The 14,809-nt window shown below is 39.2% G+C and overlaps 1 protein-coding gene across 2 annotated transcripts; it reads right to left on the bottom strand.

The window, feature by feature from the left end:
* Positions 1-7,739: 7,739 nt before the first annotated feature.
* Positions 7,740-14,640, bottom strand: LOC109096066 (inhibin beta B chain-like). Of its 2 annotated transcripts, XM_042764068.1 has the most exons (3): positions 14,108-14,640; positions 13,680-14,003; positions 7,740-9,589 (listed from the first exon to the last, which is right to left on the bottom strand). In XM_042764068.1, exons 2-3 carry the CDS (start codon positions 13,915-13,917, stop codon positions 8,808-8,810), a joined length of 1,020 nt encoding a protein of 339 aa, XP_042620002.1. In that variant the 5' UTR covers positions 13,918-14,003; positions 14,108-14,640; the 3' UTR covers positions 7,740-8,807. The 2 variants fall into 2 exon arrangements, with proteins under 2 accessions (XP_042620002.1, XP_042620001.1); XM_042764067.1 differs by having other exon boundaries at positions 13,680-14,640.
* Between the last annotated feature and the right edge of the window lie 169 nt (positions 14,641-14,809).

Raw genomic sequence — 14,809 nt, 5'->3', positions numbered from 1 at the left:
CAACAAATAAGCACCTTCATCAAAGTCTGTGTATGTATATACTAAACATTCCTTCATCACCCTTTGTAGATTAATAACTTTGTAAGTTTTCCACACACACACACACACACACACACACACACACACACACACACAAAAAAAAAAAAAAAAAAAAAAAAAATCACATAGCTCCAAAATGTTTTATTTTAGTAGTCTCTTCATAATTTTTTTCTGGAGTCCTGCTTTTATGAATTGTGAACGTGTTCATATTTTCATTAAGATATCTGCCAGATTTATTTCAGAAAAATTGTCATTTGTTTACTTGTGTCTGAGTGTTCCTGCCTTTAAAATGTTGTTAGTCATAAGTTTGATTTATCCCCACTGTAATCCCGACATTCCATCCTAGAGCAGAGTGTCTGCATTTGTTCTGTACATCTTCTGGTTTGTTTACTTAAAATAAAAAAGAACGTTTATGATGTTTGAAAGCCACAATGTTCCATATTCAGGGATATCATGATATAATCTTCCCAGTAAGCAGCAATGAATGCATACATCCAATGTGGAAGCCTTTGTCGCTACGGTCAGTTAGTGGTTAGAGTTCTTCACAGACACTCTCTATGTTCTGCTGGAGCAGGGATGAGTAAATCCTGTTGGTGAGTCATGGGACTTTGCGGAAAGCTCCATTCCTTCCCTTATCTCCGTTGTTGTTGCCAGAGTCTTCATGTTTACAACTGGACAGCTGAACATCTGTTGTGATGAGTCCTCCACCCTTCTCTGTGAGACTGACTCACTCACGCAGAGGCTTCCGCTCACGGTCTGAGTGACTGGCTTCAAAACAGAGGTGAATAGATGTGTTTTGTATTACTGGATACAAACACACATTTACATGTTTTTACATGCTATTTTTTAAAGGAAAGTTAACAAACTAGATGATTTGACCAGAAGCTAAAGCACAGACTTTGGAGGTTTATATTTGTTTGGTAAATTGCTCTTATGGTGACCAGATTTTTAAAGTCTCACATCGGGGCACAGAGAGTATCCATTCATTAAAATAATAAGGATAAAAAAAATAAAAAATCTTCCTGATTATGCACTTTGATGTTATTGGTAAAGACAGCAAATAACATTTATTCATGTCATATTATAATACACAAGGTTGTGCAAAATTCAAAAATGGAAGAATAGGCTCTGTTTCAATCCATGAGTTTGAATTTTCTTTCATTCTTTCTTTGGTTCATTCTATCATTCTTTCAGTCATTCCATCTGACCGTCCATACATAAGAACTATTACTTCAAGGCTTTTTAATGTTTTAAATAAAGCTCTGTTAAACCAACATTCAAAATGTGTCTTATATTTTGTATTTGCATTTCTAGTTTAGGATTTCATGATTTGAATTATAATTTAAAGGACATTCTTAATTCAATTCTGATTCAATCCTGGGACATCTGGTCTCACTATATAAGAACATCTACTAAATACCTTATGTTGTTCATCACTAATTAACATACAAAAGCAATGAGTGTATGGAGTTACAGTTGCTATTTTTAAAAGGAGACATGCCTGTAACATTCTAGAGGTTTCCCTACCTGCAATCCACATATCCCAAAGGCTCACTCCACCCTTAACATAACATTGCATAAGATAGATACCATGGAAGGGCTCCTCTGACACTCACACATTACAGCAGCATGAACTTAGCATTATGAGGTGTCTTCTATTTCTTTGAGTGTCTATGTGTCAGCACTGATAGTACAGCGAAGGCCTGTTGCTCTCGAAGCACACACTGCATATCTTTCTCTTTGGCTCTCAGGATGCAAACAGCTGTCCAACTTCCCAATCTAATCTTGACTCTGGCCTGGTCTCTGCCGCCTGACCGCTGGCCCTCACATCAGCTGATAACTGTGGTCAACATTAGGAAGTGACTGAGATAACTAAGGGATTATTCAGTGCTTATGTGCATTAGGTAAGATGTGTGGAATCCATGGTCATTACCTCAGTCAGGCCCACTTGAGCAATCCACACCCAATGCCACCTAATGCCTTTTTTGGGCAAATGGATCATGTCATCATTGTGGAATTGGAAAAAACAGCATTAAACATTGACATGTGCTTTGTAAAGTGGTTTTGAGCTTTAGCAGTTGTTGAGCTATGGTTGCTAAAGAGTGGGAAGAAAACATGATCTGAATCATTGTGTTATTACGCCTCACCACGACAGGCCATACAACGAACATGAATGTAAAATTCACAGGTAAACATTTCCTAAATAGAAACTGTTCTCTTCAAAACATTCCTGTTTCTGTTTCCCCCCTTTTAAACAGTTACCTGTTGTGTGGTTCTGGCACAGGCCTCTGGAATGTTCAGTACGCACCTGAAAATGTCCTCAATCAAAGTATTTACATTAAATCATACAATGGGATCCATATTAAAACAGAGGCTTTTGTTGCATTCGCTTGCCTGGTGGTAGATTACGGGCAAGCTTCCAATCACACATAGAGCAGCCTTTGAGAGTGGAAAAACTTAAGATGGTATCACGAGCCAAAACATCATCATCAGAGGCATCAGAGAACCACACGCTGTGTGTGGTTCTCATTCCCTCTTTGACTCAGCACTCTGTGAAATTTATTTGAATCGGGTGATAACCGTAGCCTTTGACTTATGTTGTACCCAGAGGGAAAGCCAAAAGTCTGACAGATATCTAATCCCGCAAAAGTCTTTGATGCCGTGCTGTCCTTGGGTCACTTGCTCCTGTCCAATAAACATCCTTTTTGGTTTTATCGTTTTGTGTGCTGAATAAGATAATGGCAGAAAATAAACTTTCTTTTAACATTGTTCATATTTCCAACTGGCAGTAAATGTTCCTCATGCTTCCTATGTGTTAACAGTCAGGTTATGGCTTTGCTAAAGCCTTGCAATTAGAGATGCAACTAATGATTATTTTGATAATTGACTAATCTTTTGATTTTTTAAAACAGTTATTTCACATCCTGTATTGTCCTCCTTTTTCTAATTATACTGTCGTAACAGTGAAAATATAACATATTTTAGCTAAATCAATATTGAAGTTAGCATTATTGTGCTCCGTCTTTTTGATGCGCATACATAATAGCCCTCTTGCTCGTTCATTGAAGTCATGTTTGCTGGTTTTTGGTTTGTCGGTTGTTGCTGAGAAGAGATATGGACACAAATATTAAATACAGGTGTGGATTTCGGACATTTACAGATTAGGATATTGCCATAAAATGTAAGTTGTGTACTATGGAAAACATGTTTTAAACGCATTAAAGAGCACCACATCTGTCAAAGCGCATAAGAAGTGATAAAATAGATTTTGCAGACATGCCCATGTTTAGATGCAGGGATCCACATCTTCACAACTTGTATGCTTATCTTTTTTTGCCGTCTTTTTCACAGGTGAGCAAACAATCATTTCTGTGTTTTAGTCTGAAATGCAAAAGCAACAACTGAATTTCTGCATGTTTTTCATTATAGAAAAAAAGGCAAATTTATTAAATATTTCTTCCATTTTACTTTTTATCAGGGTACCCCAGGACTGGGTGGAATCTCCTTGCTAACTGCATCTATAGAATTGTGTTTTTCATTATTGTATAGTGGCGCGCAGACCTGACAAATTATTTATGAGATTCGTGCTGTCCGATGTACAATGCAAGGATAATCTTGGAGGCACTGTAACCTGTTGCATGAGAGAGGTTCAGCAGAAGATTCAGGGATTCATTTAGTTTAGGTTAGTCAATGCTTCATTTATAATTCACAGCTCAGGCTTTTATCAATGAGGCTTTATCCATAGGAAAGAAACAGTGCGTAGTTCACTTGTCAAATTTGGATACTTTGTCACCAGACACATTGTGATGATATGATGCCTAATATTCTCTGCCATATGGAACATTCCCTCAGTATGTATCTCGTATATTGACTTGGTCCACATCCATTAGCATAGAAGAGCATGTCAAGCCTGTGTGTATCTTTTCATCTGATCAGGTTGCCTTCTCTCTTTGTGTCTTTGTTTCTAGCTTCCTTTTAACCAATAGGCGTGTCACCCAAGAATGACATTCTGCTACTCTTTCCACTGCCCTTCTCTCTTTCACGTCTCTTCCGACATCAGTTTCTCCTCACAAAGGTCTTCTTTCTTCCATGCGTGATGGAGACGGCAGCATCTTGAGACGCCCACACTCAGCATCGCTGTTTTGGTCAAATCATAAAATTCCGCCAAGGCTGAACAATGGAAAACAATGATGCACCTGCTAAATAATGAGCCATCAGTCAGCCGTGATAAGCCAGGCAGGCATGATGGCTCGCTTTAAAGTGGCCTGTGATGAATGTACAACCACACCTGAAATCCCCTCGAATGGAATTCCCCCTCTCACAAACACACAGTGTGTTCAGCGATCCAAATATGCCCTTATTTTTCCCCATATTTTCCTTGTGTTGTGAGATCAGAGAGTCATGGGCTTTTGTCTGTGAGCTTGAAGGCAGAGCCGTGCTGCAGTTTCACTTGTACTCATCATTGTCACTATCACCGTCAGCGGTTTCAGTCCTTGCATGCACCACGTCACATGAATGTGGGGAGAAACTCTGCCTGGCTGAACAAAAGGCCAGCTGTTTGGCTAAGCTTTTAACGACAGCGTACGCGCGGGGAATTACTCCCAAGTACAAGTCGTCTTTCAGGCTTTCTTCCGTTCTCCAAAGGTTAAAATAATCCCATCCTTCAGAATGCTGCCACAAAGCAGCCTCACTTAGCTCAGCCAATGGCCAGAGCAAAGCCAACATCAACATCATGTTTGGCTGTGATGGATATGAAATGAGTTTTGGATGCCAGACAGAGGGTAAGGGGTGACTGACTGTGGGTATTCGTTGTGTTGTTTAGTTGCGGTTTTCATGCCTTACACTGTAATATCAGCTCTTTCACAGTGGCGACTCTCTCCTAGATTCCCTATAGAGGTGACCCTCGTTGATCCCTGATCCCCCAGCCAGTACTAGGTAGAACCATGGCACAAATGGAAGCTTTGTGGGCTTGAATGTATGCTAGTGCTCAAGGAGTCAAGGGGTCAATGTGGAGGAGAGGAGGGAGGTGGAGAGTGACAAACCTTAGGTTGTTTCCCTGCGGAGTAAAAGGTGTTTCCTTTGAGCATGATGGTTAGGAATGATCTTTTTGTATAATTATCCATTTAAGATTCAGAACCGAGCTTTAAAGCACAAATCATATCGTATTTAGTGTTTTTTTTTTCAATGTCTGTAGTAGCTTAGGTGTGCAGACGTTGGAGAAATGCCGGATTAATGAACTTTCTGCTCATTGGGCCACTCAAGCATGCTTTCATGTTCCCAAACCTTTTTACACGGGCCTGTAATCACCCTCTGAGAGTTCACAGGCCTTGTGCAGGTCAATCCTAGGGTCAAAATTTCAACCAGCATTTAAATGTGACATAAAAGGGGGAAGAATGATCAGTTTTAGTTTTGTTTAGATTCTCTCAAGCCTACTTACTTTTTTGTCTCACATGCACTCAAAGTGTAAATGCTGCTGCTCAGTAAGTACAATTAATAAAACACTACAAAAAACAGAGCTGCATGTTTTCACATTTGCAGAATAATAAGTATTTTAAAAAATTACACCTGCGTTTAAAAGTTTGGGGTTGGTACAATATTTTATTATTTTTGATAGAAGTTTCTTATGCTCACCAAGGCTGTTTATTTGATCAAAAATACTGAAAAGACAGAAATATTGTGAAATATTATTACAATTTAAAATATCTGTTTTCTGTTTTAATATATCTTAAAATGTAATTTATTCCTGTGATGGCAAAGCTGTATTTTCCCAGTCATTACTCCAGTCTTCAGAGTCACATGATCCTTCAGAATCAGAAATCAATCTAATACTGTATGCCGATTTGATGCTCAAAAAACATTTCTTAGTATTATCAATGCTGAAAGCAATTGTGGAAACTGTGATAAATTCTTTTAGAACAATGTAAAAGCCTTTACTGTAATTTGATCAATTTAATGCATCATTGCTTAATAAAAGTATTAATTTCTTTAAAGAAATGTAGTGTTAGAACCATATGTGGACTTCTGAAATTATAAGCATTTTTACCTATAATAATGACCATTTTAATGACAAATTATGCCAAGTATGTGTCTATATCTATATGTGTTTTGCTTTTGATTTAGTCATCATAAGCCTTTTGACACCTGTTAACCTCAGAAGGTGTTTACAGAATGTATTGTATGTGTTTTGTCACATGAGATGTTTTAAGGTGTTTTCTTAACTTGTATGTGTGGCTTCATGAGTTTGCCTGAAGCGTAGCTATGGTGTCATTAACATTCCAGCAGTCATGGCGGCACCGCTAACACTCCGCTACATGATGAGACAGCTCTGCCTGTACCTCTCTACCTTCTGCATTTTCTTTCCGAAAGTCTCGTAATTTTCTCACACCCTAACACCCACCTACACAAACAAATACATGTGTATATATATATATATATATATATATATATATATATATATATATATATATATATATATATACAAACCAACCTCAGTAACTAAGAGATTAAAAATAATATTTATTTTTGTTACATGTGGGTGTCAGTTCTGACTCCTATCATTCTTGTGCTGTCATTTTGAGGACAAACATGTAATTCTTCACACCACTTTAACTGTCTTTCTTGACAGATGCAAGACAGGAACACTTCAGGGAATTTTCTGTATTATGCGGTATGTTTTGGAAGGCTTTTGTTTTGCTGTATTGAACTAGGATTCTGCTGAAATGCCCCAGACCGTTGGTAGGTGCGGTGGTCTGGCGCTCTCTGTTTGTAGGTATTTTAGTGCCGCGTGTTTTGCATCTATACCTCTAGGGCTCAGAAAAGGCAGTATATGTTGATTGTGCTTCCAGGGGACCCACGCTGATGTAATCAGTCTCTGTGCCTACATGTTGTGCAGTGAGAGCCCTTTTGCCTCCGAGCCAAGAATGTACTAAGAATGACAAATATTGAAACCATGGAGCGCAGTCATTACATTTATGTGCAATATGTTACCTGGTTTGTATATATATAAATATATGCTGATTCTATCATAATTTGTTGATCGATATCTCTGTGTGAGGTTTCATGCATTGTGCTCTCATTGTCTTAACCAAGCATTTTTGCAGGCTTTGCAGAACACTGCATAGAACTGCAGTGGCTGCAAGACTACTTCCTCCATCTTGTTATCATAACTTTAAAAAAAAGGTATAATCTTTTAAATGCATGCAACAGTGGGACTGTCAGTAAACAATCTGTGTTATAGTTTTGACACTGTTAAAAGCAACTTGTTCACAAGGATGCAAAGTAAGAATTTATTTTAAAGTTACAAAATATTTAAGAAAGAATATTTTTATTTTACATAATCTGTACAGAGATGATGTCCATTTAGCTAAATGACATTGTAACAACAGCTAAGTAATAAATCTTATTAAATAGTAGAATGGAAAATTAAAGACAAGGAAGAGATTCTGTTCATCAGTTTTCTGTACATAGTATAAAAAAAAAATTAGACAGAGCTACAAATGAAATCCATATTGTTGTACCCTGATTATTAGGCCTCTTGAGAAATATCAATAATTATTTTACAAATATTGGAATGGCCTTGCCACCTTATTGTAATAGCTAAAATATTGGCCTCTTTGGTACAATTAATTAGGTACAATACATTTTTCACAAAATTCAGTTTTACTACAAAAATATCATTTTCAATGGCAGGTTTTTTTTTGTCTTTTAACTAATCCCGCAACTTTTCAGTGCAAACATCATAACAATCATCCGCTTTGGAAAACAAGCGAAAGATCACATTTCAAGTATTGATGAAGAGTTAAAGACAAGCAGAAAGAAGGAATCTGTTTTTTTTGTGTGTGTTTTCTTTTTTTTTTTACATAGTTCAGGATTACTATACATTGCATAGTTCGTGCGGCACTTTATATTAAAAGGACTATGGGCAAGGGTAGGTCCACCTCTATGTACCCTTTTGAAGGCTTTGCAATATGCAAGTGCTTTAAATTGTGCATTTCGAGAGTTTTCGCAAGTGCTGTACTCCCTGTAAACCAGCTGGACAGAATGGAAGCAGCTCCGCGGAACGCACACCACTGCGAGCATTTGTCAGCCACTGAAGTGTGCAGATGAAGGAAGCGGTGAAGTTTGCACTCTATCGGTTAGACCTCAAGATCTAGTTATGCAGTCTCCTACAATCAAGATGTGCACATATTAGTAGAATGGCAGAAGTGGTTTTAGTTTCAAGATGATCTTGTCCAGAGGTTCTTACAGTTTGAGTAGAAGCCTCACAACAGATTTAACAATGCCGCAGACAACAGGAGTCCTTGCTGTGGGAATGCCTCCGGGGAACTACTGGGAAGATGACACACTGATTTGGAAATCTCCACATCAGCTGGAATGATTTGTCATATTGTCTTAAGCTGTTGAAGTGCTGGTGTTCTGAAGTAGGAGATATGTCAGTGCTTGTACAACAGTCTCTAAGTACTTATGTCAAAGTGTCATACCAGTTTGTCTCCTTTTTGCTGTTGGAGAGTATTGAGACATTTTTTTTAATTCTAGAAATGGCAAACTAGAGAAAAGCCATGTGGTGTTCCCTTTCCCTTACCATCCCAAAGCCTTTTTGTTCATTAGAAGGACCTACCTGTCATACATCTGATGATCTACACACTAACGTGTGTGTGATTGTTTTTTGTGAGTGCACAAATATTAACATAATCTATATGCATGTGGTTCAAAAAGACCATAAATATGACCGTCACTGCCTTCGTAACATGTCTTAACGTGGATTTTCTTCAGGCACAGCCACACTCCTCCACGATCATGTTAGGCACGTCACGCTTGACGATGTTGTATTCGTCATCGAAGTAGAGCATGGACATGGTGCTGAGTTTGGTGGGTATGCAGCAGGAGTTGACTGAACCAGGACTCATGCCTCTCATGCGGTACTGGTTTACTACTGCCGTGTGAAAAGATGAGGCAGAGCCCGGAACTCCTGCCAAATAAGCTGGGCAGCTGCCTTCACAGTAGTTCCCATAGTACCCTGCTGGCGCGATGATCCAGTCGTTCCAGCCAATAAGCCGGAAGTCAATGTAAAACTGCTGTCGGCAGCACAAACCACCATTGGTGCCGTCACACTCCAGGCCCCGCTTTCGGATACGGTGTTTCCCGTCTGCCTGCTGGGCATGGACCACCAGGAAGGGTCGGTGTGAGGGATCGTTTGGGTCAACCAGGATGGGCTGAACGTTGGCAGCCTCGCAGCCATCGCAGTGAATGTCAAGGTCCTGTCGGCGACCACCTTTTGCCAGCATTTCACGTACGGCCTCGGACACAGGGAAGGTGTGCCAGCCACTGCGCTTCAACTCCACACGTTTTTCCATCATGGGCCAGTGCACGTTCTGCCCTCCAGGCTCATAGTAGTGCACTCTCACCGTCACCTTCCGCCGCAGTCCTTTCTCCTGAGTACCTGGCAACAGCTTGAAGTACAGCCACAGGTTTGCCTGCAACACGTAGAGGTTCTGATTCCCCTCATTGGAAATCAAGAAGTAGAGGCTGGACTTCGATGGAGTCACATCATCTGTAAGAGACCACAGAAGTTTATTAATTCTCAAGTAGCAACTCTTTCTTACAAAATAAGCTCATTTATGTCTTTTCTCAATTTTGAACTAACACAAACAGGTTGTGATTCTGCCGACGAATACCCCTCCTTAGCCACATTCACTGACATAACCATTTAACTTTTTCCAGATAGACTAGATGCCACAGTTCTGGGCCCAAGTCCAGTTGGACTCATGGTTTGAGCTGAAGATGCTGGGCCGTGTGGAAGGGTGGGGGGGTCGGACATGGGCCTTGCCCCAGGGGGTTCATTGAGTTCACAGGGAATACTGTGAAAACCCAGAGCTTCTGGAGCCGAAAGACTGACAACACAATGCACTGCGAGAGGTATTAGGAGACTGCTGTGGCACAGCCCAGCATTGAGCGTGTGCCCTTAAAATGAGAAGCATGATGAGGCATTTACATCACACTGGCGACTTTCTAAATACAATTGTGTAGCAAATTGTATTTAGAAAGTCCAAGATGCAGAGCTTTTTTGCAGTTGTAATTTGATTGTAAAGATTATTTTGACCACCCAGAAAATGAGAGAAATTCACTTGATGCTGAAAGTTGCAAATGAATCATGTTCTTTGTAATCCTAATTTGAATGCCAAGGCTGTTTAATATTGGCAGGTTTTGAAATGGTAAAACAACCATGTTTGCCAACAGATTAGTTTGGTTTAATGTCAACAACTTGGCACAAAGGGTGGCTTCTTCAGTTGACAGCTTGACCTCACATGGAGTAGCAGTGACTTTACATGCATTCTCTCTGCTTTTTTTGAAAATTAAAAAAATTATAGACTTGAAAGCATGTTCAAAAATACAAACAAATCAGTAATAATTTGCATCATACAGTGTGCTTTCAAAATGGTATAATAGTTAATTATTGCTGTATGATATTGTTATGGCTTTTCAGAAAAAAAAAAAAAAAATCTGGTTATGCTAAGACACCTAGTTTTGGACCAGCTTTCAAACACATATGCTGGTGACAAGCAGTGCAGTGTTTTTGTTGTTGTTGTTTTTTAACAAGGCTGTCAAGACTCATTTGCTGGGAGCCAAGCCTTTGATATCACACAGTGCAGACACAGTCAAAGTTCATCAGTGACGGAGAATCAGCCCTGGAGAGGTGTCAGGTGTGAACATGTATGTCCTATGATGATAGGGAACACACTAACTGAACTGATTACACCACCATTTCACCTCGTTACCTGCCTTTATATGCCCCCTGGATACAGATATACATGTATGGCAATGTGCTCAGAACCTGTCTCAACAGCTCCTGCTTAAAGTGAATCTAGTCAAACAAGGATTTGTCCACTTCACACTCTCCAAGGCTGTGCGAGCAGGGAGACGAGATGATGTCAGTGTTGTGGCATACTTTATCTCCATAATTATCAACACTTACCTACATCAGTTTCAGTACATCAAAATTTTTATTTTGTTGATACTTTTATTTTTTTTGTCAAACAGAGCACAGGCAAGTGAACTTTTGAGATACTTGCCGTTAGTTTTGTTTCTGTGTTTCACAGAAGATTGCTCTCATGCTTAAAATGCTTAATGTGAACTGCTTGTCAAAGATCAATAAGATCAAGACCATGGCATGATGCCTGATTAGATTTTGACAGTGTGCCAATCAGTTAGCACTACAGGCTCTTAAGTTCCTTTTTTGGATCAAATGTCAAAAAACAAAAAATTTCTAAAGAGATCAATTTGGCTCTTTGACCTTATGGACACTGTGCCATGCTGAATAATGTCTAATAATGAAGTCTTAATACCCCGTGATGAACTGGTCCTGAAGAGTTCAGTGAGTCTGAATGGTTATGCTGACAAATGAGAAGCAAGCATCTACCGCTCCGCTCCTGTGGCTACGGGACACCAAATACTTCTGAAATGGCAATAGAGACCTGAAATTGGCAGCCGTCCTCTTCTGTACCTTGGCAGCCCTCTTCTTATTGCTCTCCTAAAGCATGGAGCGCGAGATCTGCCTTCTGACTTGCAGTCATACCACATAAGAGCAGGGAAGAGCATGCAACACATGAGGCAACTCAACTGCCTACAGCTGCAGTGATTTGCACATTGCATACCTCACAAATTCCTCTTTTTGTACCTCTTAGCAGAAAGGATCTAGGGTTGTCCTAATGCTATGCCCTGGCTGGCAGCCCTCACTTGAGGGGTTAGCGCCAGCTGGCCTTGAGGCAGATGGGGGTTCAGAGAGCCAGTTTCATGATGCATTGCTGCTCAGTGGTTCAAAGGTGTTGTGAATAATAGGGGACACTGCAAAGAGGCCTGATCGAGCTTTGATATTTGAAATTCATTTTCAGAATAGGATATAAGAAGTCCATCCCCCCACCTTAGCCTCTCTGTCACCAACAACGACTCAAATATCTCATACATTATTCTGAGTGATTTCTTTTGTTTTCTTTTGTTGTTTTTGTTCCCAATGTTGACATATTGGGTTTAGCAAGAACTCAGTACTCTCTCAATAATTGCCACCTTTTGTTGTGCTGTCATGAGCGCGTTCAGATCATTCTTATTGGAGCAAGAAGTTCGGATAATGTCCAAGCTAGTTGTGCTGCACAGTGTGCAAGAATAGAAGAAAAAGAAGCCAGTTTACATGCTTAAATGTGTCAAACCGAGATATTGGAAACTTTAAAAAAAAAAAAAGTAATTAAAACATTTACATATCTTCAGATTAACTATACTTCCTGGTAATGAAGACAGATTATGATTGTCTATATAAAAATCTGGGTAACACTTTGGATAAGGGAACACTGTTCATTATTAGCGAGTTGCTTATTAACATGCATATTACTAGCACAGAACCTGTTTATTAGTACTTAAGCACATATGCCTTATTCTGCATGACCATATTCTAGATCCATATTCTAGATGCATTTCTTCTATTAATGTCCTTTTGCTAATGCAATTGCAACTTGATTGACACAGTTAAAAATGTGCAGAAGGGTTAATCCATGTGTTTTTCTTTAACACTTAACAAGCTCCATACATTCTCCTGTAAACTGAACTGTACCACAGATCTATATTTGATGAACTGGTTAATAAAATGAAAATCCAGAAATCTTCATTACTTCCCCACCCATTTTGACCAATGCATTTTCATGACTTACTCCAGCATTCAGGGTTGCTGCATAAGTACTGTAAAAAAAATAAATAACTGAATTTACATTCATTATATCTCTATTACTTTTTCAGACCTCATATTTTCAGGTTGTCCATGACCATGGGAACCCTGTAGTCACTTCAAAGCAATTTGGTATAATTCAATAAAAGGCACTGGTTTTTATTAGTTCTAACAAAAGATTTTTATGGCTGTATTGTCTGTTAGAAGGCGTGAAAATGTTCTTGCCCTCTTATTAACGAATTATCTGTAATACTTTGATTGCCATGTTTTTGATGCTCTCTTGGCGTTCCCGGGGATGTTCTAGGATTTTAATAGTCTCAACACCAACCTAGCAAAGGTCATAATTTGACAAACTACTTGTTATTTTCTGTCAGCACATCTAATTATATATTAAGAGAGGGTCATGTGTTCTGATTGCTCCAGTTATGTCATAGAAAAATTAGATCAAGGATGCATGTGTCATTAACCCCTTGAAGTGCGACAAAATCGCAACACTTGTTTAAAGAAATTCAGTTATATTATTAGGTTTGAAACAGACCAACTGGATGTCACAGCTAGCTAAAGTCACACAAGTTAGTCCTTGTCTACTGGCATCATTGCTAATACTGTGAGAACAAAACAATTTGACCTGTTAATTAAATATTTGATTTGTAATTTTTGTACATTCTGTAAATTCCAAGCACGCTTTGTGATAAATGAATACACGCCCCCAAAATAAATGGACTCCATAAATTTAAGTTAAAGCCAAGAATTGTAAATAATTTGTACTTGTACATTTAATTGACCCCAACTGGAGATACATTATGCAAGTCTCGGGTGTTCCAAACGATAAAATATGCTTAAATATTATTATATTTTATTTTTGAACTAATAAAATACATAATATCGAATTTTCTGTAATGTAGATCTCGCTTCGAGATCTTGTACACACCTGACTCGGCGAAACTGATTATTTCCGACGTTTCTTCTTGCACCTCGTTGTGGGCAGCATGTCCATCCAAGTTGGGAATTTCAAACTTCCCGTCCTCCCGAACTTTACCCGCGTGAAGTTTGCGCAGCGCCGTTACCATGGCAGCTTTGGGAATGGGATGAGTGATATTTGGTCTCTCTCTCATCTGCAGTCGGTTCAATATGTGCCTTTTAACCGCCTCCAGAAAGTCTGTGTCCATTCGCCCCGAATCATCCGGATGCCCGAGTCCACAAGAAGCACACTGAGACTCCTGAGACACAGTCTCAGCTCCCAGACTACACTGAACTGAGAGTATGCAAGCCATTAAACAGGTTACAGAGAGGATGGAAATACTCATCTTCTTAAATAACGTGTCCATACAACAAACAAATCAGTTCATGAATTCCTACCGTAAAACAATTTGACCTATAAACCGGACAGAGTTGTACTTCCAACAATCTCCTCTGACAGATGTCCATTCATCATCATGCTCGCGGTCACTTTTGTGAGACGTTCACGGAAAACGTATGTAGCATCGCCCAGTAAACACATTGAGTAATAATGAGGGCAAGTCGCGAAAACCAAAGTCTTAATTGACGCTAGTTGCAAACGCGAAAACGTTCTCTCATCTCCAAGGTAACTGACAAATTGACGCGTGTAAAGAATCAAAACAAACCGGTTTCTAATCTTGTATTCCTTTATAGGTCAGTGTAGTCAAAAATCGTTCTTGTTTGAAGACAAAATTGCACTCTTTGTCTTTGCTCGGGCTCCTCTTCTCTCAGTAATGGTAATGTGAATTGTGTGTGTTCTTGCGTATTTCTTCAGCCTCAGGAGGGATGTTGTCCTTTGGTCTTTTCTCTCGTGTAATCACGACACTAAAGCACCTCGCGCTGAAACTTTTTTATACTTCAAACCACGTGGGACGCTCGACCAACTGCAATAGAGGGATTATGCGCTAAAACAGGTTAGGCTCTCCAACATCAGTCCAAAAAAAAAAAGTTTTTTTTTTTTTTTTTTTTTTTTTTTTTTTTTTTCCGTGCTTTTACTGCTGGATTTGTACGTGACACGTAACAACCATCACACATCAACTTATTTTATTTATTTATTTATTT

Source organism: Cyprinus carpio, chromosome A9, assembly GCF_018340385.1.
Source record: "Cyprinus carpio isolate SPL01 chromosome A9, ASM1834038v1, whole genome shotgun sequence".
NCBI classification, from domain to species: Eukaryota; Metazoa; Chordata; class Actinopteri; order Cypriniformes; family Cyprinidae; genus Cyprinus; species Cyprinus carpio.
This window is presented reverse-complemented; position numbering and strand designations above follow the sequence as displayed.